This window comes from Entelurus aequoreus, linkage group LG02 (genome assembly GCF_033978785.1).
Source record: "Entelurus aequoreus isolate RoL-2023_Sb linkage group LG02, RoL_Eaeq_v1.1, whole genome shotgun sequence".
Classification (NCBI taxonomy): Eukaryota; Metazoa; Chordata; class Actinopteri; order Syngnathiformes; family Syngnathidae; genus Entelurus; species Entelurus aequoreus.
The window spans coordinates 56,330,595-56,358,235 of record NC_084732.1 but is presented as its reverse complement, the minus strand read 5'-3'; the positions used below and the strand labels follow the sequence as shown (position 1 = coordinate 56,358,235).

Below are 27,641 nucleotides of genomic sequence, written 5' to 3'. Positions count from 1 at the left end.
TAGCATATACAGCTATCAAAATAAAAAGGTTGCTTGCTTGTCTTTTCAAATGTTGTTTGTAGCTGAAAAGTTGTTAAAAAAAACAATGTCGCATATAAAAGCATGTTTATTTGGTTGTTCATTATTGTCAGTTACAACATCAACAAAGATGCTTTAACTAAGTGATTTCTAATCATTTCCAAAATATGAATAGAGAAAAATAAAGAATAGGCCTACCAATATTAATTTACAAATATGAGCTCAAAATTCTTAAAATAATTTAACAAATGTATTGCACACAACATTTACTTTGCGGTCAAGAAGGTCAGGTGTGTATGACTTTAGTAGTTTGAGTGTACTGCTCTCCTACAGCCTTTTTTCATCCTCCAACATATCAAATCAGACAGCACAGTAACCCAAAGTCTGTTGGGATAAGCTGCAGAAAATGAAATGAATATTAGGTGGATCATATTATTAGGTCCAGTACTTGGCAGTGGGTCGGTTGGTAAAAAGCTGGTTTGGGGCAGGAGGGTTTTGTTGTAGATGCAAATGTATGGAAATTGGGAACAGTTGTTAGATGGGTGCTGGTGTTCTTCATGAGCATTGTCAAGATGCACATGAGCAGATAGTATTGCATGTCCCTGTTAATGATGTAATAATGCATATGTGTGGTATAATAAATCAGACCCTGGCGGAATTATGTGATGGTGTGATCACACCGATTCTCGCAACCACCCCGTTCATTTGGCACTCAACATCAAGGGTTGGAATTGGGGGTTAAATCACCAAAAATGATTCCCGGGCGCGGCCACCGCTGCTGCTCACTGCTCCCCTGATCAAGGGCGATGGGTCAATTGCAAAGAATAACTTCGCCACACCTCGTGTGTGTGTGACAATCATTGGTACTTTAACTTTTTTTTTTTTTTATTAAAGATGTAATGACAGCCATTTCCCCAGTGCCATTACCTGACATGCAACTTCATATAATCAACGACTCTGTGCATGTTTTCTTCAGGCAGTCATCTTCATAAATCTCATTGGAATGGCACCAAACAAAAGTTCCAGCATCACCACCTTGCCCAATACAGATTTACGATTTATCACTGAGTATGATTTTCATCCAGTCATCCATAGACTACAATTGCTTTTCCTTAGCCCATTGGAACCTTATTGTTTTATATTTAATTGTTAATGATGGCTTTCATTTCATTTCCTTTAGACCAGGGGTGTCAAACGTATGGCTCGCGGGCCAGATTAGGCCCGTGAACAGGTTTTATCCGACCCGCGGGATGAGTTTGCTAAGTATAAAAATTAACCTGAAATTTTTGAATAAAAGAAACGGCTGTTCTAAATATGTCCACTGGATGCCGCAATAACAATTATTTGTATATTTGTAGATGTACAAAAAATAAACCACATGATGTTAGTACATCAGTCGAGGAAAATAATCAAACTACATAAATAACGTACTGCAATTTGATTTTGATATAATTTTTTCATCTTGATAGTTTAAAAATTAACACCAATGAGTTGACTGATGAACATTATCACATAATTTATTCAGAAAATATAAATAACGACAAATAAAGGTACAATATTATTAACCACAACATGTAAGTGTAAAAACAACCAACAACATTATGATTTGTACAATTTCAGAATGTGCTTGTTGTATTTTTAAACAAAGAAAACAATCTGAAGTTGTTTTCATTTTTAGGTTATCATACCGTGATTTTACCAGTCCCGCCCACTTGGGAGTAGATTTTTCTCCATGTGGCCCCCGATCTAAAATGAGTTTGACACCCCTGTTTTAGAGCGTTTCTTACACAGACAGTGACTCCATTTTCCGCCCATATGTTCTTCATTTTCTGTTTTCAAGACATTTTGCTTTAAGTTTTCAGTCTTGACTCGTTGATTTTTTTTCTTTGGTCTACCAGTATGCTTGCCTTTTACAGGCTTCCCATGATGTTTGTACTTGGTCCAGATTTTAGCCACAGCTGACTTTGAACAATGAACATATTTTGCAGCATTCAGTGATGATTTACCTTCTTCTTCCTTTTCTTTCCTCCTTTTCAATTGACATCGTTTGTGTTGGAACCATGATTCATGTCAATACACTGAGTGCAACAGCTCTTTAAGGTCTGAGCAGTCCTTCTTAACTGCAGACTATTGAACAGATTTAGATGTTAGCTTTTGAAATGAAAATATACAGGGAGATTCCATAATTGTGTGCATGATTCGCTATTTTTTCACTCTGCTTGATCTAAAAATGAAACTGTTACTCTCACGATTTATATTCTTGATTTCTTTGAGTGTTTCTTAAAGCCAGAAAGTTGCCATTTGAAACGACTTTAGTTTTGTGTCATGTCTGTTATCTGCTTTTTTTCTACAAAATTAAACCGAAAGAATATCCTCCAAGTCTGATAATTCTATTTTTTTTCTGTATATGCTAGATTTGTCACTAGTCCTTTAAAGTCACAAAAAGGATTGGGAAAGTCTCCAGATCAACTCGGAAAGGAACTTGAAAAATGCTCCATTATATTTCAAGATCGCCGATTCTCTCATTTTGCTGTCAATGGAAAAGGCAGGCCAGCTAAAGTCAGCCCACGGCTCCATAGGAATTTTTTGTTTGTCCTTTTCACGAATCAGTGTCTTACTTCCTTGTTGTGAGCTTCCATGTGTTGAAGCAAAAGCTTCAGAGTCAGCACCTGAACTGCTGCTGGAGGAAGAGAGATCATGTAAGAGAAGAAACTCACTCAACAGCAGATTAGTGCTCAACATTCTCACCAAATTAAGCCAATTCTAGCACACTTTTGTTGCAGTTTAAGGTCGACATATTTAAAGGGAACTGCACTTTTTTTTTTTTTTATGTTCCGTGAGGAGGCGTGGCCGGCGGACCTGCAGCGAGGCAGGGCGCCGGGGCCGGCTCCGAGATGGGCGTCAGGTGCGTAGATGGCCCACCTGGGCGCAGTTATGCAATCACCTGTCACTGTGTAAAAGGGCAGCAGCAGAGAAGGACCAGGCAGAAGGAGCTGGAGAGCCGCGGGTGCATGCAGAGCAAACGCGACAGAGAGCGAGACACAGACGACGACGCGGGAGGCTAAAAAGCAACCGGAAGAGCGAGCAATTGGAAGAGGCGGAAAGAGCTAAAAATCACCCTGACCTGCACTGAGGTTTATTGAAAAATAAACAAAGTGACAAAACTGCCGCAGTCATGTCTCTCCTTGGTGGTCCATGGAACCCGGAGAGAAAAGGTCCTCCACAGTTCCTTATTTAAGGCAAGAACACTAATCTTTTTGTGCAGTCTAAATTGTACAAAACAGTTAGTACGAGACAGCTAACAATATAGCTAATGAGATTAATCTTTTCGGCCAATAGAGCCCTCTAAAAAAACATCCCAAAACCCCCAACAATACTAATGCTGGGGAACTAATTTTAGTAATACGACATCTTGATCCCGGAGATAAAGTAGCTGTTGCAGCTTTTGATCCACTGAGCTAGTGAGCAGCTGAGTTGGTAAAAGTTTTTGCTAGATTATAAATCATTCCTCACCCCTCTGTAGTGTAAACTTGTGTCCATAAAGTGAGAAGTTGGTCAATTTTAGATTACATTTAGACCCAAAGACATCGCTAGTAAGACGCAACAAGATATATATTTGCTCCAAGCATTTTTTACCTAAGAAGTGAGGACTATAATGGATTCAACATCTAAAAGGGGAACCCAACTCTTGTGTATCATCCAAAACCTATGTAAATCATCCAAACAGAAGATTATGTGTTTATTACATTTTAACACAAGTGTAGATAGAACATGTTAAAACAGAAAATAAACAGATATTAACAGTAAATTAACAAGTACATTAATAATCTATTTTCTACTGCTTGTCCCTCATAATTTTGACAAAGTAATAGAATGAGAAATGACACAACATGTTACTGCATACATTAGCAGCCAAATTAGGAGCCTTTGTTTGCTTACTTACTAATAAAAGACAAGTTGTCTAGGTGTTTACTATTTTATTTAAGGACAAAATTCTTTTTTGATTTAAATAAGAAACGTATGTTTAATGTATCGTAAGATGTTTTGGTAAAATAAAGCCAATAATGCCATTTTCCTATAATGCCATTTTTTGTGGTCCCCTTCATTTAGAAAAGTATCGAAAAGTATCAAAATATATGTTGGTATTGGGACATCCCTACTGTACAGTTCATTTTACTGTGCTTTCTATTTCCTGAGGACGCAAATTATTCCCTGATTTGGTGGAATGCACCACATTTGGATATACTTTAGAGTAGTTAGCGCACATCTGGTATAGAATGTGTCATTTCTGCAGGGTTGTCCTTTTAGGGTAGCCTGTGTGCATGGTTTCTTAAGCATATATTGTTTTTTATTTGTGGAAAAAAAAAAAAAAAAAAATTTAGTTTTAGTCGTTTCCTTAGAGCAAAACGAGCATACATATTTGTGGCTGAAAAAAACATATTTTGTACCTTTTGTGTGTTATGTTGGTAAGATGCTTTTCTAAATTTGTGTTCTTTCATGAATCACTATTTATTTAACAAATTATTGTAGTGAAAATCATCATACTTTATGCAACTTTTTTCCTCAATTTTATCACAACAAACAGACAAAACCACTGCAACTTCTATTACATTTGTTTTTTTAAATAAGCCATATCAAAAAAGCTGTATGAATCCGGCAGCACTGTTAGGCCCTGTCTACATTAAGCCGGATAACTCCTTAAACGAGATATTATTTAGCCTAAGCATCGTTTCAGCCACACTAAACCATCGTTTAAGGTTACCCTCCTTGGATAATTTTTTTACACGTGTAAGTGCGCCGTGTATTTCTTGAATCTCCGGCTCATAGCTTTGTATGGACTCATTGATCGTTTACAAACTGAGTTCGGAGAGGAAGTGATGCCAGAAAGACCGCCCACACAGGAAGTGAGATCAGAAGGAACGCGCCACAGCCACATAAAGCGATTTGGTAACTCGGAGGTCACCACTGGAAATATGAAGGCGAGTCATCCAGACATGCTTGTGTTTTTCCTTCTTCTACATGTACATGCTTGTGGAAATTACACATGAATACCTTAAGACATGGGTGTCCAAAGTGCGGCCCGGGGGCCATTTGCGGCCCGCAGGTCATTTTTTAATGGCCCCACGGCACATTTTAAAAATACGATTGAAAAAAATTTAAAACATTAAAAGTGGTATATAAAGAGCAAACAGGTGAAATGTAACAAGAAAATGTAGCAATGTTTACTCTAATCACACAAAGCTGCCATGTAGGCTGTTTCTTTCTTTAAAAAATAATAATGAATCAAAATCAATGTCATTATGAATTATTGACCTATTCAAGGCTCCAATTACGTCACATTAAATATTTTAAGATATTTTTTGGGGAAAATGTTGCATATTTTGTGTTTGCCATGTAAAAAAAACGAGCTGTTTTTTTTAAAGAAGGGCCTAAAACGAACAAACAAAAAACATAAACAACAATAAAACGTATAATTGACAGATAGATCTGAAGTTAATCTCGAGATTATTGTGTTAAAAGTACACAGTAAAAAAAAAAAAAGTATAATTTATTTTTTGACACTTTAATGAGTAGGATCCTTTTGGATCCCCTACAATTTTAGTGTGATTAGTTTTTAAGTGTCATTTCTCAAAAAATGATAATGAATTAAAATCAATGGTGTTATGAGTTATTTACTTTTTTAAGGCTCCAATTATTATATAATCTCAAATATTCTCAAAAATTTTATTGGGTGAAAATATTGCATATTTTGTGTTTTTTTCATTTAAAAAAAAGGGTTTTCTTTGACAAAAAGAGCATACAATTTAAATCTTTAAAAAATGTTATATTAAAAAGATAGACCTAATGTTGATCTAGAGATTTAAAAACTTGAATAATAACACAAATAATAATACTGAATAATGACACATTTTTTATATTTTTTGGACCAAAACCTTTTGGGGTCCCCGAGATCAAGCCTGAGTGGAAGCCTAAATGTATATTTTTTATACATATATTGTATTGGTTTTTAAAATTAAAAATATCAAAATGGCCACTGCTAGCTTTGATTTTTCAATGTGCGGCCCTCAGTGGAAAAAGTTTGGACAACCCTGCCTTAAGAGAAAGCGATTGCAGCTATTTCGGATACAACACTTCTCAGAGGGCAAGAGAATTTTCGAATGTCCAGGTCAGCTGTGATTCATGTACGGGCGCTTTTGGAAATCACAAATCAATACCTTAAGAGAAGGCAACGGCCGATTGAACCTATTTTGGATACAACACTTCTCAGACAGCAAAAGAACTTTCGAACAGTCAGCTGTGATTTTACTTACCGGAAAACTTGGTCCCTTCCTCCCGTGGATGTGATCGTGATAGGCAGTATGTGACTACAAATATTGCTTTATGGATGTGACTGTGAAATGGCCAGGCAGTCTGCATGATGCCCGCATCTTTGCTAACTCCGCCATTAGCGCACAGCTGAAAGATGGAACCAATCCCCTCGTGTCCCAAACAGTTTATCGCGTTGTCTACTTTCTCATGTCGATTAAAGATTTGATTCATGTATGATGGCTCAGGTGTGATTCATTACAATAGGGCCCCACAGCACACTGGATTCTAGTTCATTGAAACACCACAACACTGGCTATTGTTCAAAGGAGATACATTTTAATTTAAAAACTTGCACACAAAACACAGCAAACAAATGTAAAATGCACAGCAAACGATTTACAACATACTGTAGCTCTTTTAAACAACAACTTCACAGTGAAGTAAAGTCATCTAGGTTGCGTTGCGCCGGCGGACAGAGGGGGGCGGGGGTCTTAAACGGGGGCATTGTTGTGTGTGGACACGGATAAAGTTAGGTGTGATTTACCCTGGATAACCTTAGATTGGTGTCATTCTTTAAAAACTTGAGTTTAATACGCAAATCAGGCATTTTTTGTTAGATGTGTTAAAATACTGCACTTTTTAGGGGTTAAAGAACATTGAAAACATTGACAACGAATGTATTAAATCACAAGCTGATGGAGTTAGTTATAGTTAAAGTACTTATAGAAAAAACGTTTTACATTTTCAACTTGATTTGATATGATATATACATCTGGATTTGATCATTTGAAAAAACATGTCACGTCCAAACACAGGAAGACATTACATCTTTGTCAAGTTTGCTTCCCAGGACATCTTGTCAGTGAGTTAATAGGATTGTCCTCTTAAGAGTTGCAGGCGCTCAGACAGCAGACATGTTGCTTCACTGAGTGTTGGTGTCTCTGCGACCAGGATACATTTCAGCATTTTCCAGACCGATTTGTGATGATGGGGCAGGAGCAAAGCCACAGTGAGGAGATGGACTTGGCCCAGATTCAGGAGCTGTGCATCGTTTTTATGAAGGAATGTCCAAGCGGTGCTCTGCATTTGCACGAGTTCAAGAGAATCTTTGGCGTCCCCAGCTCCTCTGCAGAGGAGTCTCTCTTCATTGAAACTATATTCCGCTCTTTTGACACAAACCAGGTAAAGTAAAAACCTTACAAAGGATTGTGTTGTATCATGTTTGAAGTCATTGTCTCCCTTGGACATCAGGACAACGCGCTGGACTTCCTGGAGTACGTTGCAGCGCTTCACCTGATCTTGAGAGGGAACCTTGAAGATCGGCTCAAGTGGTCTTTTAAAATGTACGACAAGGATGGGAATGGAAAATTAGACCGGCAAGAGGTGAAACGGATCATAAAGGTATGTGTAGAACTCAGCTCTGGGGAAGAACTGTGTAAAAATGTAAACTGGTTTGCTTTCATAATGTTAATCCTCTTAAGAGTGATTACTGTTAACGACCATTAAGACGCAGCTTACACAATGAAATGAAAAACAAGTTCTTTGCTATATCTGGACCTTCTTAACACTAAGCCTTGGAGGCTCAGTTCCAATTAGCCCACTACCATGATATATATATATATATATATATATATATATATATATATATATATATATATATATATATATATATATATATATATATATATATATATATATATATATATATATATATATATATATATATATATATATATATATATATATATATATATATATATATATATATATATATATATATATGTATTGTATGTGTGTATATATATACATACATATATAAATATATACATACATATATACATTTACATATACATGTACAGTATATGTATATATATGTATATGTATACCTATATATACATATACATATGTATGTATATACTGTAAGTATATGTATACCTATATATACATATATACATAGACACATATATGTATATATACATATATGTATCTATGTATATATGTATGTATTATATTAAAACCTCTTAAGGCCCAAGCTGTTTGTTTACATGCTTTTTTTTATTTCTCTTTGCTATTTGGGCTTGATGGACCCTAATTACAATCAAAACTAAGAACCATATTTTGATATGATGTACTTAGTCCATAAGTAACAAACTTGTACTTCATGTTTAGTGACATGCTAATTCTTATTTTTACACTTTTTTTTCAAAATTCCATTGGAATTGTACTCTTCTGACACCACCAGATGGCAGTATAAGTGTCCACATAAGCGGCCATAAGACCCCAATTCAGTAGTTTACACAATTTTGGAAATAAGAGCTAAAAGGTGCTGTCCACGCATGGGGCCACCTAAGCCTTTAGAGGTAAGGCTGTCAAACAATTAACATATTTAATCGCGATTAATCGCATTTTGTTCATAGTTAACTCAATATTAATCGCAGATAGGTATAATTTTTCATCACTAATAAGTGTACCCTGGACAGATTATTTTAAAGGGAGGTGGCTTCATATTGCTGCATGACAATGTTTTAACCTTCTCTATTAACTAATAACATTTAATATTGAGCCTGCTAATCATTCTGTAATTGAGGACTCGACAAGAACATGTTATAAAACATTTTACACAATATTTCAGCCAGCCAGAAACATCCTCTCCCGCGCCCTCATATTCCTAAACTGATGTGCTAGCATTTCTTTAGGTGCAAATATCACAGAATAGCATTAGAATAGAATAGAATAGAATATTCTCTGGCTGAAATACTGTATAAATTGTTTTATAATTTCTTTAGGTGCAAATATCACAGAATAGCATTAGAATAGAATAGAATAGAATATTCTCTGGCTGAAATATTGTGTAAATTGTTTTATAATTTCTTTAGGTGCAAATATCACAGAATAGCATTACAAAACATCTCTGTCAAAGCATGATCGTAAAGTAAGAAATTGTCTTTTGTTAATGTCAGGTTTTACCCCAAATTGCCAAAATACCTGTGGCGGTGGGGCGTGGTCGACATAACGTCAATGCATGATTTGCTATGATGCATTTATTCTTTAAAAATGCCCAAAAATTTAATATACATTTAAAACAAATCTGTTATTATTAAGTATAGTATTAAGATATATATTTTCTTACATAATATCGTTTGAATTACTTGGTTGAGAATTTTTTTTAGTAATTTCTCTAATCTTTTAAGTTACTTTATTTTGTATTAAAAATTGACCAAAAAAATCTAGCATTTATATTTGGTGTTATTAGCGACTGTACTGTGTTCAGAGACTCTGTTTAGATTCTGTCGCGCCACATCCATGACAAAAAGCGAGTTGCAGAGAGGCTGACGTCACACTTGCTTTGCGCTGCTGGGAGCCTTTCTCTCATTAAAAGCCGCCAGTGTCATCTTTAAATTGTGAAGACCAATGTCCGCGGGTATATCTCAAATATATTACAGTGCGTCCACAGCGCGGACACACTGCCTCCACTCCAGACAACCCTGTGCATATATGGCTGTTGTTAATGTGTATGTTAGTGTCTTATGGTGGTCATTTTTCCCATGGTCTGTGAACACAACGTGTCGGTGGAGAACGAACAAAGTGTTGTGTGTCTAGGAGTGAAACACGGAGGCAGACGTGTGTGTGCACGGAGGTAATACTTGTTGGAATTGGATACGTTGTTAGCAGAAAATTGGCCATAAAAACTGAAAAGAATATCAGACTTTGTTTGTTTTCATTTCTGTTGAGCTTTTATGTCAGCTTACTTCCTAAATCAGTCACAGTAACAATCTAAATCAGGGGTGTCAAACGTACGGCCCGAGGGCCGGATCAGGCCCGCGAACAGGTTTTATCCGGCCCGCGGGATGAGTTTGCTAGGTATATAAAATTAACCTGAAATTTTGGAATGAAAGAAACAGCTGTTCTAAATGTCTCCACTGGATGTCGCAATAGCAATTATTTGTATCTTTGTAGATGATGTTACATATGTACAAAATAAACCACATGTTAGTACATCAGTCGAGGAAAATGATCAAACTACATAAATAACATCCTGTAATTTGAATTTGATATTTTTTTTAAATCTTGATAGATTGAAAATGAACACCAATGAGTTGATGAACATTGATGAACATTATCACATAATTTATTCAGAAAATATAAATAACGACAAATAAAGATAGAATACCATTAGCCGCAACATGTAATTGTAAAAAAAACAACAACAAAAAACATTATGATTTGTACATTTTCAGAATGTGCTTGTTCTATTTTCAAACAAAGAAAACAATCTGAAGTTGTCTTTATTTTTAAGTTATTGTGCCGTGATTTTGCCAGTCCGGCCCACTTGGGAGTAGATTTTTCTCCATGTGGCCCCCCATATAAAATGAGTTTGACACCCCTGATCTAAATGTTATGCAGCAGGCATTTGTTGCAGGGATGTCGTCTCTTCTCACGGCGAAAAATAGTCCTTTCTTGTCGCGAGAACAACTTGCTATATTGAACCTGATATTTCCAGAAGGTAAACTTTCCTTTGTTCATTTCATTTCTGCTCGCTTGTGGCTCATCAGTAGCAAGTGAACTGCAGCCAAGTTCCCCGGGGAACTTGGCTGCAGCGGGGCCCCGCTACGGCACAAAGGAAGTCTCCAAAACGAAGTGTTCACATTAATCGGCCATAAAACAAATGTGTGCCGTTATTAAAATGTATAGTTTGACAGCCCTAATATATATTTATATATTTATATATATACATATATATATATATTTATATATATATATATATATATATATATATATATATATATATATATATATATATATATATATATATATATATATATATATATATATATATATATATATATATATATATATATATATATATATATATATATATATATATATATATATATATATATATGTATATATATATATTTACTTATATAGTACAGCTAGATCCTGTTTGGTTGTTTGATGTGTTTGTGTGTGTGTGTCCATCACACAGATTTTCTACAAAATAAAGCTACAAAACTCTGATGTCAGCTTGACACCGTCTGAAATCTGTGACAGAATCTTTGACCTGGTTGACCAGAACAATGATGGTAAGTCCATGTGATCAAATTAAGTTTTTATGTGGTTTTAGACCAGTTCACGTAATAATTTGGTTTTCTGCAGTCCATGTAAATGTACTGACTCTCTCACTCACATGTATATTAAACTTGTCACATAATGAATCCAGTCGGTCCTCCCACCAGTTATAAATGATAAACACCATATTGCACATGTTCATGTTTTCACAGTGCTTGTGTAGGTTTGCTCCAGGTTCTCCATTTACTTCCACTTTTTTAAAAACAGTTAAGCCAATTGCACACTCGAAATTGTTCATAAGTGTAAATGTGAATGATATATATAGTACTTCTGTACTGTAAAAACATTACAATATAATCCTGTCAATATAATGGATAATAAGGGTTGTAACAGGATGCCATAATAATTTTTATTTTGGGTATGGTAAAATAATAAAATACAAAACATAAAACTGCTTAGCTTGTGTTTTTTTGAACAAAACATAAAAAACTGCCACTTTTTTGCAGGTAAGTTTCAATTTTACAATTTCTAATGTGAGTGTGAATGTTGTCTATCTGTGTTGGCCCTGTGATGAGGTGGCGACTTGTCCAGGGTGTACCCTGCCTTCCGCCCGAATGCAGCTGAGATAGGCTCCAGCACCCCCCGCGACCTGTATAAACATTTTGACTCGGGGGTCGCATTGAGCTAAAAACATTTGCCCTGGGGCCGAACGCCAGCTGCATGAAAACTAACAATATATATACACACATATATAGCCTATACATACTGTATATGTGTGGACATATATACATATTACATTAATATATTATATACATCAATAAATGATAAATGGGTTATACTTGTATAGCGCTTTTCTACCTTCAAGGTACTCAAAGCGCTTTGACAGTATTTCCACATTCATCCATTCACACACACATTCACACACTGATGGCGGGAGCTGCCATGCAAGGCGCTAACCAGCAGCCATCAGGAGCAAGGGTGAAGTGTCTTGCCCAAGGACACAACGGACGTGACTAGGATGGTAGAAGGTGGGGATTGAACCCCAGTAACCAGCAACACTCCGATTGCTGGCACGGCCACTCTACCAACTTCGCCACGCCGTCCCTATGATACATTTATACATGTAAATATATATATATGTATATTGTGTAAATATATACTGTACATATATGTACATATGTATGTATGCAAATATATATTTATGTAAATATATGTATATATTGTATATATGTATGTATATATATATGTATGCAGATATATATGTAAGTATATGTATATACTGTATATATGTAAATATATACAGTATATATGTAAATATAAATGTACAAATATATATAGATATAATATGTAAATATATATCTATGCGTATATATATATACGGTATATATATTTGTGTATGTGTATATATGTAAATATATACATATATTTATATGTATGTATATATATATATGTATGTATGTATATATGTGTATATATATATATATATATATATATATATGTATGTATATATATATGTGTATATATATATATATATATATATATATATATATATATATATATATATATATATATATGTATATATATATATATATATATATGTATATATATATATATATATATATATATATATATATATATATATATATATATATATATATATATATATATATATATATATATATATATATATATATATATATATATATATATATATATATATATGTATGTATATAAATATATATAATATACACACACACATAGTCACGTCGGGGTCGCATATTTATGCGGTGGTCATTTCCCCATGATGCAGATGGATGTCCAGAAGCAGCATGTAAGTAAGAAAGATGATTTATTCAAATCAACAGGACAAAAACACGAAAAAAGGAAAACGTGTGGATAGCACGAGAAGCTACAGCAAAACTTAGCAATAGACTAGCAAACCAAAGGCGCAAGAAGCAAGTAATACCAACGTAAATGTCGCATGTTGCGAACAAGACTGCCAGGCAGAGTGTGGCGCGAAGCAGGAATAAATAGCTCTCTGATTAGTGACCAGGAGCAGGTGAGCGTCCCGACCACTAATCAGAGGCAGCTGACAAAAATCAGCACCCATGGCAACTAAGAAAACAACAGTGCTGAAACAGAACTAAACAACTAAGGAAATAAACAAAACAAAACATGACCCGGGCAACGGATCATGACACACAAGATATATACAATATATATGTACTTCCCTGACGACTTCCTTAAAGTTTTGTATTCAATCAGTGTTTTGCATATCAGCCATCATGCACTGTAAAGGATGTATACATGTGTAATTCTAAATTATATGTATGTGTTTTATAATGTCCACAAATAAGTGGGATGTGTGTTATTTGCGACAGTGTGTTGACTTTGGTTATTATTAATTTATACCATGAGTGGGAAAAGTTGTTTGGATTGGGTCATATAAATTGATGCTGTGATGGCGTCCCTTCCAAGTGATGATCGATTCTGTCTTCATTTGCAAAATGGTGGCAGCATTACTCCATTTCAATCCTCAGGGGACTAGATTTAGGCAAAATCACGCCGCAAGCCGATCTTCTTGTTAAATTTGTGATGTCTCGAGAGCCGCACTGAACACACCGGTGAGCCGTACTTCTTTAAATATACATTTCTTTCTTTAAGTATACATTTTTAGACATATTGTCTAGTCAGCAATTTCAATTTTTATAGATGCTGGATGACTTAAGGGGCTGATTAAAACCAATTCAATTGATGCGTGTTGGTTTCTGCTGGTGTTTTTTAATGATGTTCGTTTTTTCATTTACAATATATTATTAACATATCTCCTATATGGAAAAAATATATTGCAATATACATTTTCTTGCATGTAGAACATTTCAGGGAACGCTCGTAGTTGGTGCAACATTTTCAATGAGCACACCTTCAGCATACTAAAAAACTCGGTTCTATTGTAGATGCATTGCAGGACTGCGTTTAAAGGCCTACTGAAATGAATTTTTTTTATTTAAACGGGGATAGCAGATCCATTCTATGTGTCATACTTGATCATTTCGCGATATTGCCATATTTTTGCTGAAAGGATTTAGTAGAGAACAACGACGATAAAGTTTGCAACTTTTGGTCGCTGATAAAAAAAAAGCCTTGCCCCTACCGGAAGTAGCGTGACGTCACAAGCTGGAGTGCTGCTCACATTTCCCTATTGTTTACACCAGCAGCGAGAGAGATTCGGACCGAGAAAGCGACGATTACCCCATTAATTTGAGCGAGGATGAAAGATTTGTGGATGAGGAAAGTGAGAGTGACGGACTATAGTGCAGTGCAGGACGTATCTTTTTCGCTCTGACCGTAACTTAGGTACAAGGGTTCATTGGATTCCACACTTTCTCCTTTTTCTATTGTGGATCACGGATTTGTATTTTAAACCACCTCAGATACTATATCCTCTTGAAAATGAGAGTCGAGAACGCGAAATGGACATTCACAGTGACTTTTATCTCCATGACAATACATTGGCGAAACACTTTAGCTACGGAGCTAACGTGATAGCATCATGCTTAACTGCATATAAAAACAGACAAAATAAGCCCCTGACTGGAAGGATAGATAGAAAATCAACAATACTATTAAACCCTGGACCTGTAACTACACGGTTAATGCTTTCCAGCCTGGCGAAGGTTAACAATGCTGTTGCTAACAACGCCATTGAGGCTAACTTAGCAACGGGACCTCACAGAGCTATGTTAAAAACATTAGCTATCCACCTACGCCAGCCAGCCCTCATCTGCTCATCAACACCCGTGCTCACCTGCGTTCCAGCGATCGACGGAAGGACGAAGGACTTCACCCGATCATCCGTGCGGTCGGCGGCTAGCGTCGGATAGCGCGTCTGCTATCCAAGTCAAAGTCCTCCTGGTTGTGTTGCTGCAGCCAGCCGCTAATACACCGATCCCACCTACAACTTTCTTCTTTGCAGTCTTCATTGTTCATTAAACAAATTGCAAAAGATTCACCAACACAGATGTCCAGAATACTGTGGAATTTTGAGATGAAAACAGAGCTTTTTTGTATTGGATTCAAAGGTGTACCAATACTTCCGTTTAACTAGTGACGTCACTCGCATACGTCATCATACAAAGACGTTTTCAACCGGAAGTTTAGCGGGAAATTTAAAATTGCACTTTATAAGTTAACCCGGCCGTATTGGCATGTGTTGCAATGTTAAGATTTCATCATTGATATATAAACTATCAGACTGCGTGGTCGGTAGTAGTGGGTTTCAGTAGGCCTTTAAAATGTCAATAATAATTAGTACATGTCCTTTGCGTGTTTTAAAACATAGCAAAACAAGTGAATGTGCCGCAAATGAGTGTCTCCATGGTGAAAGCTGCATAGTACACGGAAAAACCTAATTTGAAAAAGGTGGTCTGCGCCACTTTTCAATTGCACATGCAGTCTTAGTGGTCACACTCAACACGCCCACTATTAGGATGCACAATTTTATAGTTTGCACAAGCTGTTTAGCGCATGTTATTTGGATCTTAGTAGATCAGGCCCTCTGTGTATTGAAGATGCTAAAACCCAATCCAATGTTGATAAATATACTGTATTATAAGCTACAAAAACTATGTAATATAGGTGTCGAAAATTGGTGTAAAAACTATTAATACATTAAAATAACAATTGTAATTTTAATAATAAGCAGCAGACCAATAAAACAACTTGAACACACCCTGGTTTGCAACGTTTCTTTTTATGGAAGTACAACAGTAAATGTATGAATCTATGGGTACACTTCCTGTATTAAAGGCATCGAATAAAAAAAAATCACAATTCGAAATCATGTACTTTACACCCCCGTTGAACAAAATATTAATCGAAATGTGTAAGTAAATAAAAGTTGTGCACAACAATCTTTTGGAGAACATAAAGTCTTCATGTGTTTATGTCACAGGTCAGATTACCTTGGCAGAGTTCATGGAGGGAGCCCAGCAGGATGAATGGGTCATGAACATTCTCAAGTTGGACATCAACGTCTCCGGCTGGGTCACCCAGAATTGGGGCAAATGATTCAATCAATGATATCAGTAATTTAACAAAGCTTTGCTTAAACACAGAAACATGTTCTGTGTGGGCATTTGATGTCTCCAAGATGATTTGGTGGTTTGGCGGTGGAGGCAGTGGACCTTTTACAGGCTGTGTTACGCTGCTGATCGATGGTCAGAATTGTTGCTTCGTTCCTCTCATCGGACCTGCCAGCGACTCAAGAAAGTCAATATTTGGGAGGAGGTTTGTTTTCGAATGCAAGGCAAGGGAGTGTCAATAATCATTATTATTGAAAACATGCTTATGTCAGCAGTTACTACATACCTTTTACCTCCTCTTGTTGCCATTTTTTTTTCATGAGTCTGTAATATGTTTGATGTAATCATTTTAGTATGACAAAATATTTGTACACATCACTTTATGGCTGCCACAAATTGTAATTTTGTTTGCGCAATTTTTTTAGTGTTTTTCTTGGCGGTTTAGGTTCCCCGTATCTTAAAGGGGAACCCCACTTTTTTTGGAATTTGACCTATCATTCACATCCTTCATTAAAACAATAAAATATATGTTTTTCATTTTTTTATGCATTCTAACTAGTAAATAAATGCGAGCAAAAGTCCGCTTACAATGGAGTCTGTGGGAGTTGTTCTATTCTGCCTATAAAGCGCCCTAAAAAACATCCAATCACTTCCATCAAGGTTTTATATACACTCTGTGAGTATAATTGTAATGTAATAAAAGGCACATTTATAATAACATTTAATATTTACATAGTTTGCTCATTTTAAGCATACAGCGGCACATTATTTCACAAACACTCCATAACGTTTGCTTTTTTTCCCCCAAGACATCACTGATTATTACTCACTGCAGACATCATGAAATCCAACAAACATAATAAACCCTTACTTACTGTACAATTTCTGCTCTCACTAGGATGCCGACTGTTGGGATGTTGATATATTACCCTTTAGAAGAAGAATTAATCATAATCCTTGTGGAAAAAAGGGATGTGGAACCAAGCATCTTTTCGTGTCTTTCTCACCATTTTCGGGTCTAAATTGGATACCTAAGTTGACCAACTTGTTTGATTTGTCCTGATCTTTCTACTATCAAGGTAAGAAGCATTATTTAAAATCAAGAATAATTTTTCATGAACTTCGAGGCGAGGAAGCAGCTCATCAGAAGATGTTGTCAAAATAGCCACACGAGCTAGTTAGCACTCTGTGATCACAGTGGCGCTATAAATAGTTTGTCTGCGTTAGTGCTTGTAATAACAATATCACTAAAAGTTGGTTAACATTCAGGTCACAAAATGTAAATGGTGTATTGTTGCCAGTTTTTTTTAATGTTTATTTAGAGGGCTTTATGGGCAGAATGGAGGACCTCCAATTGACTCCATTGTATTTATGTTTACTTATGAGTTAGAATGCATCTGTTTGTCTCTCATAATGATTTTCAGCGAAAGGCAAAATTCCCCAAAATGTTATCGATCAAATAAAGTTTTTTTTTCTACATTTAAAACACTTCCTTGTGGTCTACATTACATGTAATGGTGGTTCTTGGGTAAAAAATGTGCATTGATTTTGTTTCACAGACCTATTTTCAAGCCATTTTCTTTTCCATCCATCCATTTTCTACCGCTTGTCCATCTCGGGGTCGCTAGAGCCTATCTCAGCTGCATTCGGGCAGAAGGCGGGGTACACCAATACTTGCCAACCCTCCCGATTTTCCTGGGAGACTCCCAAATTTCAGTGCCCCTCCCGAAAATCTACCGGGGCAACCATTCTCCTGAATTTCTCCTGATTATCGCCCGGACAACAATATTGGGGCGTGCCTTAAAGGCACTGCCTTTAACGCCCTCTACAACCTGTCGTCAAATCTGTTTTTCCTCCTTACAAACAGCGTGCAAAGCAGTAATCAGAGCAAAGGGTGGCTATTTTGAAGAAACTAGAATATAAAACATGTTTTCAGTTACTTCACCTTTTTTAACGTGTTCATCCATAGTTTGGATGCCTTCATTGACAATCTACAATATAAATAGTCATGAAAATAAAGAAAACGCATTGAACGTGAAGGTGTGTTCAAACTTTTGACCTGTATATATATATATATATATATATATATATATATATATATATATATATATATATATATATATATATATATATATATATATATATATACAGTACAAATATTTTTAAGCCCAATGCAGCCCCCTCGTCAAAACGTTTAGAGTCAACATTCAATCTAAACTTAAATGTGATGAAAATGAGCTAAATATGAGAAAAGTATGTATTATTATTATTAAATGTGAGAAAAGTGAGTTAAGTGTGAGAAATCTACCCCCCCAAAAGTGTTCATTATTCAGCACCCCATATACTGACCTTGGCAATATGGACCCTCTTCAAAGTCAAGACTTCAAACACAGACTGCTTATTCACTTTCAATTTAGCTATCTTTGTTGTTGTTTTTTCTTATCAAATGGTTTTATTGGTTGTGGGGGGTTTTTTAGAGCCTTGAAAGGGCAGCACGGTGGAAGAGGGGTTAGTACATCTGCCTCACAATACGAAGGTCCTGAGTACTCCTGAGTTCAATCCCGGGCTCGGGATCTTTCTGTGTGGAGTTTGCATGTTCTCCCCGTGACTGTGTGGGTTAAAGTTAAAAGTTAAAGTTAAAGTTAAACTTTCCTTCCAGGTACTCCGGCTTCCTCCCACCTCCAAAGACATGCACCTGGGGATAGGTTGATTGGCAACACTAAATTGGCCCTAGTGTGTGAATGTTGTCTGTCTATTTGTGTTGGCCCTGTGATGAGTTGGCGACTTGTCCAGGGTGTACCCCGCCTTCCGCCCGAATGCAGCTGAGATAGGCTCCAGCGAACCCCCGCAACCCCAAAAGGGACAAGCGTTAGAAGTTGGATGGATGGCCTTGAAAGGCGCCTTACAAATAAAATGTATTAAAATTATTATTGTATATTATTTCTATATTGTTTACAACTTTACTTTCCTTCAAAAAAGTATCATTTGAGAGCAAACTGTGTGCTCTGTCCACTGGTTTTAATAACTACTTACTGAACACTTCTTCTGCAATGACTCCAGCCACTCATGCGGGTGGTACCGACTGCCCTCTGCTGGCACAAACACATATTACATTATATTTCAGCAAAATACACACTAACAGTGCTCCTCTACTGGTAATACACGAATACAATGGAGTGCAACTATTTTCGTGTATTCCCATAATGCCATACTTGCTTACAGGAACGGGAACATTGGTAATATTCATCATTATTAATTGCATGTATTATTTTATTATTACTTTAATAAGTTATATTTATTTACTATGTTGAATTATTTATGTAGTTTTTGGAAAAATATTATTGTGTGATTATTGATAACATTTATTTTGTACTATTACTTTAATAAGTTGTATTTATTTACTATGTTGAATTGTTTATTTAGTTTTTAGTTTAGAAAAAGTAAAATAAACCGTAATAGCTGTAACATGGAGAAGGTGTAAGGTTAAGTAAAGTGTGCTTCTTCTTAATCCTTTTTAGACATGTTGGATGTGCAAGTGATGCGAGGTTGCTCAATGTATGAAACATCCATCTTTTCCTCAAATGACAAAGTTCTCACAAAACACCAGTAAAAATGTATGCATTGATTCATCAACAATGACAAATACCACAACACGTTTGTACAATATGATATTTAAGTTGATACACTGGTTTTGGCAAAACAAGCTTTATACAGGCGTGCAATTTTAATAAAATGGAGTATTTTAAACACATTTTTTAAATTCAGATGGCAAACATGAACCCACCAGCCAATGTTTTACTAAATGTGTTTTAAGTGAGAATGTAGTATGCAGTAAATAAATGTATGTGAACAGACACACGAGACAAGGAAAAAAAAAAGTCTCAGGAAGTGTTCCAGTGTCCTCTCTTCCTAGGTAAGAATGTCATGATGAGACGGTCGCTCTCCTGCTTGTGCTCCACGGGCTGCTGAGAGAGGTTGTTGGTCTGTGGGAGGCCATCCAGGGTCAAGGCCTCGTGGGGGCACACAGAATACTGGGAGAGCAGTGTCACCAGGATTGTTTTCATCATCACCAAAGCAATGTGCTTGCCAACGCAGGCTCGAGGGCCTGACCCAAAGGGCTGGAAGTAACGTCGAGGAGCCTGAAAGACACAATTTTACTAGTTTTCCTTTCTTTTGCTCACAGAGCTTGTACATATTGTATTCACATGTTTGCCCTTATGTGCATATGTTGTGTGAATATTTTTGTTGTGACAAATATAAGTCTACGAGCACAAACTGTAACATTATTATTATTATTAGGGGTGTCTCGATCCGATATTGATACCGGATATTGGTCCGATAACACGGTGTGTTTCAACCTTTTTTGAGCCAAGGCACATTTTAGAAATAATTGAAAAACGAAACTCAGTTTACAGTAAAAAGTCCTTGTCGCAATTTTTGGATATGACTTTATACCATAACCAAGCATGCATCACTATAGCTCTGGTCTCAAAGTAGGTGTACTGTCATGACCTGTCACATCACACTGTGACTTATTTTGAGTTTTTTTGCTGTTTTCCTGTGTGTAGTGTTTTAGTTCTTGTCTTGCGCTCCTATTTTGGTGGCTTTTTCTCTTTTTTTGGTATTTTCCTGTAGCAGTTTCATGTCTTCCTTCGAGCGATATTTCCCGCATCTACTTTGTTTTAGCAATCAAGAATATTTTAGTTGTTTTTATCCTTCTTTGTGGGGACATTGTTGATTGTCATGTCATATTCGGATGTACTGTGTGGACGCCATCTTTGCTCCACAATAAGTCTTTGCTGTCGTCCAGTATCCTGTTTTTGTTTACTTTGTAGTCAGTTCAATTTTAGTTTCGTTCTGCATAACCTTCCCTAAGCTTCAATGCCTTTTCTTAGGGGCACTCACCTTTTGTTTATTTTTGGTTTAAGCATTAGACACCTTTTTACCTGCACCTACCTCCCGCTGTTTCCGACATCTACAAAGCAATTAGCTACCGGCTGCCACCTACTGAGATGGAAGATTATTACACGGTTACTCTGCCGAGCTCTAGACAGCACCGACACTCAACAACAACACATCATTTGCAGACTTAATTATTGGTTTGCAAAAAATATTTTTAACCCAAAGAGGGGAAATTAGATAATCTCCCACGGCACACCAGACTGTATCTCACGGCACACTAGTGTGGTTGAATAAAACTGCGATAACAGCAATACATTATAGTATTGTAGTGAAGTAATTTACCAAACAAAATGTAAACATGGTAGGTTGCAGGCTACTAGGAACTAGCAGCTGCACAACAGCTAAGCACACAATAGCAACACAAGCTAGACATACAGTATGTATTAAGTGTCCTTATTTGAACAAAATTGCAATCTTAAATACAACATTTATCAATACAAACAAGTATCGAATAATTATAGGTCCATATTCCTCGCAGAAAATCCAAAGCAAAAACATATTAGTGACAAACACGTCTGCATCGTTCAACTTACTGCATTGTGACCTTTAATTGATCAATTATTGTGACCTCAAGGTGTGACCAAAACACAATTACCACTTTACTTTAAAAAACCCATAAATCTGTCAATAGTTACGTGTTTTTCATACTGACCATTGTTTTGTTTTTTAATATTTCACTTAATCAAGCCTATTCTTCCACACTACAAAATATGTAGTGTACTATGATTTGTGCTGATATCGTATCGGGCAATACTCAAGGCTCCAATATCAGTATCATATTGTAAGTGAAAAAGTTGTACACCTGGGGCCGTATTTATCAAGCTTCTTAGAATTACTTCTAAGAAGTCTGCTAAGAGTTGACTTATTAGTAAAGAAATTATTCGCTGAAAGCTGCACTTAAAAGTTAGTTATCAAGCGTATTTCTCACACTTTCAGCAAAGTGTAGGACTGAATCTTAAGTGTCACACTCAGAGCTGAATTATGACATTACTATGTCCCGTAAACGGAATTTTAGGTGACATCATTTCTGTGTCCATAGAAATGACAAATCACGGAAGGGAATCCCTTGTCTAAGAATAAATAAATATCATGAAATATTTAAGTGGACAATGGGAGTGTATATTTTGACAATAAACTACAAAATAATACAAAACAAACAAACAATATTGGCAATGAATCAAAAAAAAATGTTTCCTTTTCTTTTTAATTAATTAATTAGGCAACTAATTTCAAACTGGTGTGGGTGGCTCTATATATACTAGCCCACTGCAGCCACATGCAGAAATCAACGTGGAATCGAAAAGAAAACCAAAGTGGCGAGAGGAGGAGACACTGTTGCATTTTCCCAGTGGCGAAATATCGAAGCATTGTGATGACCTTTAGTTCTGCTGTGAAAGCTCTGCTGCGTGATGTTGCTGATGAGATGACGGCCCTTATTAAATCTGTGACAAAAATAATACCCGCTCTGTCTAAACGATACCGTTTGATCAGCTGCTCGTCATCAAATAAAGCCAGGACATTCTTCCGCTCCCTGAACGTTCGCGCACGTCTCTCTCGCCTCAGTGCCATCCCCTGCTGGCAACTCCTAACCACTTAGGACACCTCTGAAGGTCTCTTCAATATCGGGGAGAGTAGGAGAGATTCTTAGACTTAAGAAAGTTGATAAATAGCTTTTATTCTTAAATTTGAGAGTAGGACTAAATTTCGCAAATTCTCAGGACTTAAGTGTAAAATGGCACTCTAAGACGCTTGATAAATACGGCCCCTGATTATTATAGATAATATATGAAAAAATATCACTGTAAAATATGTAATACAATATAATAATGTAATAATTATTAAATGATAATAATCTAAACAGTGTACAGATAATAATTACATTGATAACAAATAAAGTATCTATAAATAAACACCGTTATTAAGTTTGTCAGGGAAAAAGTATTACGCTATTGTTGATTTTTTTTTTACTTTAATAGGCTTCATGTTCTTGCGTTAAAACCACAAATTCCATGTTTGTCTTGTTTTTTCTTTTTAAATTAATGTCAATGTTAATCATGTAAATGTCATGAAGAAATGTCTACTCACATTTTTTTCAAAGTTTTTTAGACTGAATTGGTTGGGATTGAGGAAGAAGTCATTGCGATGCATGCGGCCGGTGTTCAAGATGATATTTGTGCCTTTAGGGACCCTGTAGCCATCAATGACGTCATCAGAAAGTGCCCGGCGCATGGTGAAGTCCACCACCGGGTGAAAACGCAAGCATTCATTGATGAAGCTCTCCAGCACTTGCAACTTGTACAGGTCAGCTTTCTGCAGGGCTCTGTCACCTTCAGGCAAACAAGTCCCTCAATAAGTTTGCTTTGACCTTTTCACTTTTTTGTGCAGCTTCCTCACCGACTACAACATCAATCTCCTGGAGCAGCAGCAGCTCCACATCTGGATTCTGCTTGAGGAGCAGCAGCATGAAGAAGAGGCTGACGGACAATGTGTCCGGTGCTGCGATCACCATCTCCAACACGCACTGCCTCACGTTCTCAGCAGACAGCTCGCCACGGTTCTGAAAAAACACACAATGTAAACGCTCAGTGTGTCTTTTGGTCATTGATTGATTGAAACTTGTATTAGTAGATTGTACAGTACAGTACATATTCCGTACAATTGACCACTAAATGGTAACACCCGAATAAGTTTTTCAACTTGTTTAAGTCGGGGTCCACGTAAATCAATTCATGGTACAAATATATGCTGTCAGCATAATGCAGTCATCACACAAGTTAATCATCAGAGTATATACATTGAATTATTTACATTATTTACAATCCGGGGGGTGGGATGTGGAGGGGGGGGGGGGGGGGGGTTAGGTTTGGTTGATATCAGCACTTCAGTCATCAACAATTGCATCATCAGAGAAATGGACATTGAAACAGTGTAGGTCTGACTTAGTAGGATATGTACAGCGAGCAGTGAACATAGTGAGTTCAGAAAGCATAAGAACAAGTATATACATTTCATTCTTTACATTTTCATCTCATTAATGAGAGTCGAACAACAAAAACAACTGTTTTATTCCAATTTCAATTTGAAATACAAAAAAATAAGATTGAAAAACAAAGCATTCTTCGTTTTTGTGTCAAAAAGCAATCTCTTAAAATTAATTTAAGGTTTGATTTTCATTTTCATTTTATTTTTGACAATATGAAAATCATTAGTCAGCCAGAACTAAAAAAAAACTGGACCAAAACCAGATTAGTTTTAATATTCCGACCCCGGAACCCTAACTTGCTCTTTCAAGTTAAAGCTGTGAATTGGCCTGTAGGAAAATAAAGTGTGGTGATGATAAAGTGTGTCCTGCGACTTTATATAGAAACATATTGACATGATTATCTCGTCTTTCTGACGCAGGATACAACACTACACTGTTTTTTTGTCCCCTACAGGGTAGTTCGTTAAATAATGACATCCAGTTTCTGTGTCGGAATATACAGTACAGGCCAAAAGTTTGGACACACCTCATTCAATGCGTTTTCTTTATTTTCATGACTATTTACTAGGGATGTCCGATAAATGCTTTAAAATGTAACATCGGAAATTATCGGTATCGGTTTCAAAATTATCGGTATCGGTTTCAAAAGTAAAATGTATTACTTTTTAAAACGCCGCTGTGTACACGGACGTAGGGAGAAGTACAGAGCGCCAATAAACCTTAAATATAAATAAATGATAAATGGGTTACACTTGTATAGCGCTTTTCTACCTTCAAGGTACTCAAAGCGCTTTGACAGTATTTCCACATTCACCCATTCACACACACATTCACACACTGATGGCGGGAGCTGCCATGCAAGGCGCTAACCAGCAGCCATCAGGAGCAAGGGTGAAGTGTCTTGCCCAAGGACACAACGGACGTGACTAGGATGGTAGAAGGTGGGGATTGAACCCCAGTAACCAGCAACCCTCCGATTGCTGGCCCGGCCACTCTACCAACTTCGCCACGCCGCCAAAGGTACTTCCTTTGCGTGCCGGCCCAGTCACATAATATCTGCGGCTTTTCACACACACAAGTGAATGCAAGGCATACTTGGTCGACAGCCATACAGGTCACACTGAGGGTGTCCATATAAACAACTTTAACACTGTTACAAATATGCGCCACACTGTGAACCCACACCAAACAAGAATGACAAACACATTTCGGGAGAACATCCGCACCGTAACACAACATAAACACAACAGAACAAATACCCAGAACCCCTTGCAGCACTAACTCTTCCGGGACGCTACAATATACACCCCCCGCTACAACTCACTTTAACTAGTGTTGACGTCACTTGGTAACACTGACACAGTTAGAAATTAAATAATGGACGGGTGACAACCATAGGATCCAGATGACCTAACTTCCATCCATCTATCCATCCATTTTCTACCGCTTGTCTCTCTCAGGGTCGCGGGGGCGTTCTGGAGCCTATCTCAGCTGCATTTGGGCGGAAGGCGGGGTACAGCCTGGACAACTTAAATATGTAATTTCTAAAAAGGAATACATTTATTTTCCTACTTAGAAATTACATATTTTAAGAAATAGGTAAATAATAAAATTAGATTATAAAATTATATTTACGGTACAGTTACATTTTTTTACAGACTGTCTGTTGTCTCTTAGAGTCAGAGCTGGTGAGAAAAAGGGCAGGTCAGTGACTTCAAATTGAAACCATGTCAGTTAAAATTCAATAATTTTCTCCCCAGCTATACATTGTTGGGTGGGACAAATGCGTCTCTCTCCAATATTGGAAAGGGGGGGGCAAGTCCTTGTCTCCGATGCAAAAAAACAACACGAAAGGCAATTATCAGTCTCACCTGTGCAAATATGAGCTCTGCAGTGAAGTTGATGTTGTCCAGTTTATCCGCCTGCTCCATTTCTGTCCTTTTATCCTCCACAAGACTCTCTATGGCATCTTGGAGTCCCTGGCTGTAAAAATGATGCGTGTGAACCAATACAAGAAACTAGCACACGACTCAAGTAACTTACACTGCTGCCTTGTGCTTTTGGTGAATCCAGTCCAACTTAAAGTAGAAGTCTGGCTTGATCAGGACGGTCTGCCATGTGTCAAAATACTTCAAAATCTTCTGCAGCAGCTCCTTCTCTGGACAAGTAAGAACATTAGAGAAGCATTAGACCCACCTAAAGCCGTGATAAACAAACAAACTTACCATTTACCGGTACACCCAAGAAGAGTCTATTGGAGATGTCCACTACAGTGCAGCGGAGCAGACTGAGGACATCCACATGTCTGCGTCCATCCCCTGCAGTTGTCTCCAAGTTAGTCTCCTCCAGGTGGTCCAGATGGTTCTGTGCTGAGGAAATGCAAACATCCAAGGTCTGCTGCAGGCCAGGGCCTGTCAGAGCTGCAGCAGAAGGTCACGGTCAGCCACACGTCCTTTGCATCCTTATCACCAAGCAGATAGACGTCTGCTCGTGTTACCTTTAGCGAAATAGCTGCGTATCTTTTTCCACAGGGTGATATTGTTGTTAAATATAATCCCGCTCTCATTCATCCCGATACAGCTGAGCCCTAACTTGCTACCGAAACGAGAGTTGTAGTGTCCATGCTTCAGAACGTGGTGCACCGCCGAAGCCCTGGTTATAGAAACAAATGTTGCATGGAACACTTTTTTTCTACTTGCTCAGGGTCAAGTGAAAGAACTGACCTGCTGAGAATGAGCGTTTCTTCTCCATTGATCCAAACGCGCACAATGTCGCCGTACTTGTTGTTGTAGTAATGGCTGGCTGTGCCTATGCCGCTCCAAATGAACCTCACATATGACAAAAGAGGTCCCAACCCCAGACAGAAAGATGGACCTATAGTAAAAAAATAAAATATATATGCCGAGCTTTGTGTGTAAATGCTGTTAAGGTGACCCACCTGGTAGTTGTTGTTTGTCCGTGTGGCTCCAGGCTACCAGCAGCAGACAGACGAGTAAAAGCAGAGTTCTGGTTGCCACGGAAATGCCAGCTGCTGCCCCCACAGTGGCGTTCTGGGAAGTGGGGCCCAGTTCTGACACTATTGCATCCAAGTCTAGCGGAGTCATGGCTCGTTCCCAGAGATCAACTCCATAAGAAGGTAAGAGTCTGAAGACGCGCCACAAATATGCCATGAATGAGATGAAAGCTGCACAAGCAGCAGCAGAGCTGGCTCTTTA

At 37.1% G+C, this 27,641-nt stretch overlaps 2 protein-coding genes across 2 annotated transcripts; one reads left to right on the top strand and one right to left on the bottom strand.

Moving 5' to 3' along the window:
* Window positions 1-7,229: 7,229 nt before the first annotated feature.
* guca1g (guanylate cyclase activator 1g) lies at window positions 7,230-18,027 on the top strand. The gene is made up of 4 exons (XM_062029503.1): window positions 7,230-7,509; window positions 7,579-7,728; window positions 11,315-11,411; window positions 16,352-18,027. Exons 1-4 carry the CDS (start codon window positions 7,312-7,314, stop codon window positions 16,465-16,467), a joined length of 561 nt encoding a protein of 186 aa, XP_061885487.1. The 5' UTR covers window positions 7,230-7,311; the 3' UTR covers window positions 16,468-18,027.
* Window positions 18,028-19,941: 1,914 nt separating this feature from the next.
* On the bottom strand, window positions 19,942-27,641 carry LOC133635964 (aromatase). Its single transcript, XM_062029490.1, has 9 exons — window positions 27,365-27,641; window positions 27,150-27,300; window positions 26,924-27,078; window positions 26,652-26,846; window positions 26,470-26,584; window positions 26,298-26,409; window positions 23,838-24,000; window positions 23,529-23,770; window positions 19,942-20,620 (listed from the first exon to the last, which is right to left on the bottom strand). Exons 1-9 carry the CDS (start codon window positions 27,594-27,596, stop codon window positions 20,363-20,365), a joined length of 1,623 nt encoding a protein of 540 aa, XP_061885474.1. The 5' UTR covers window positions 27,597-27,641; the 3' UTR covers window positions 19,942-20,362.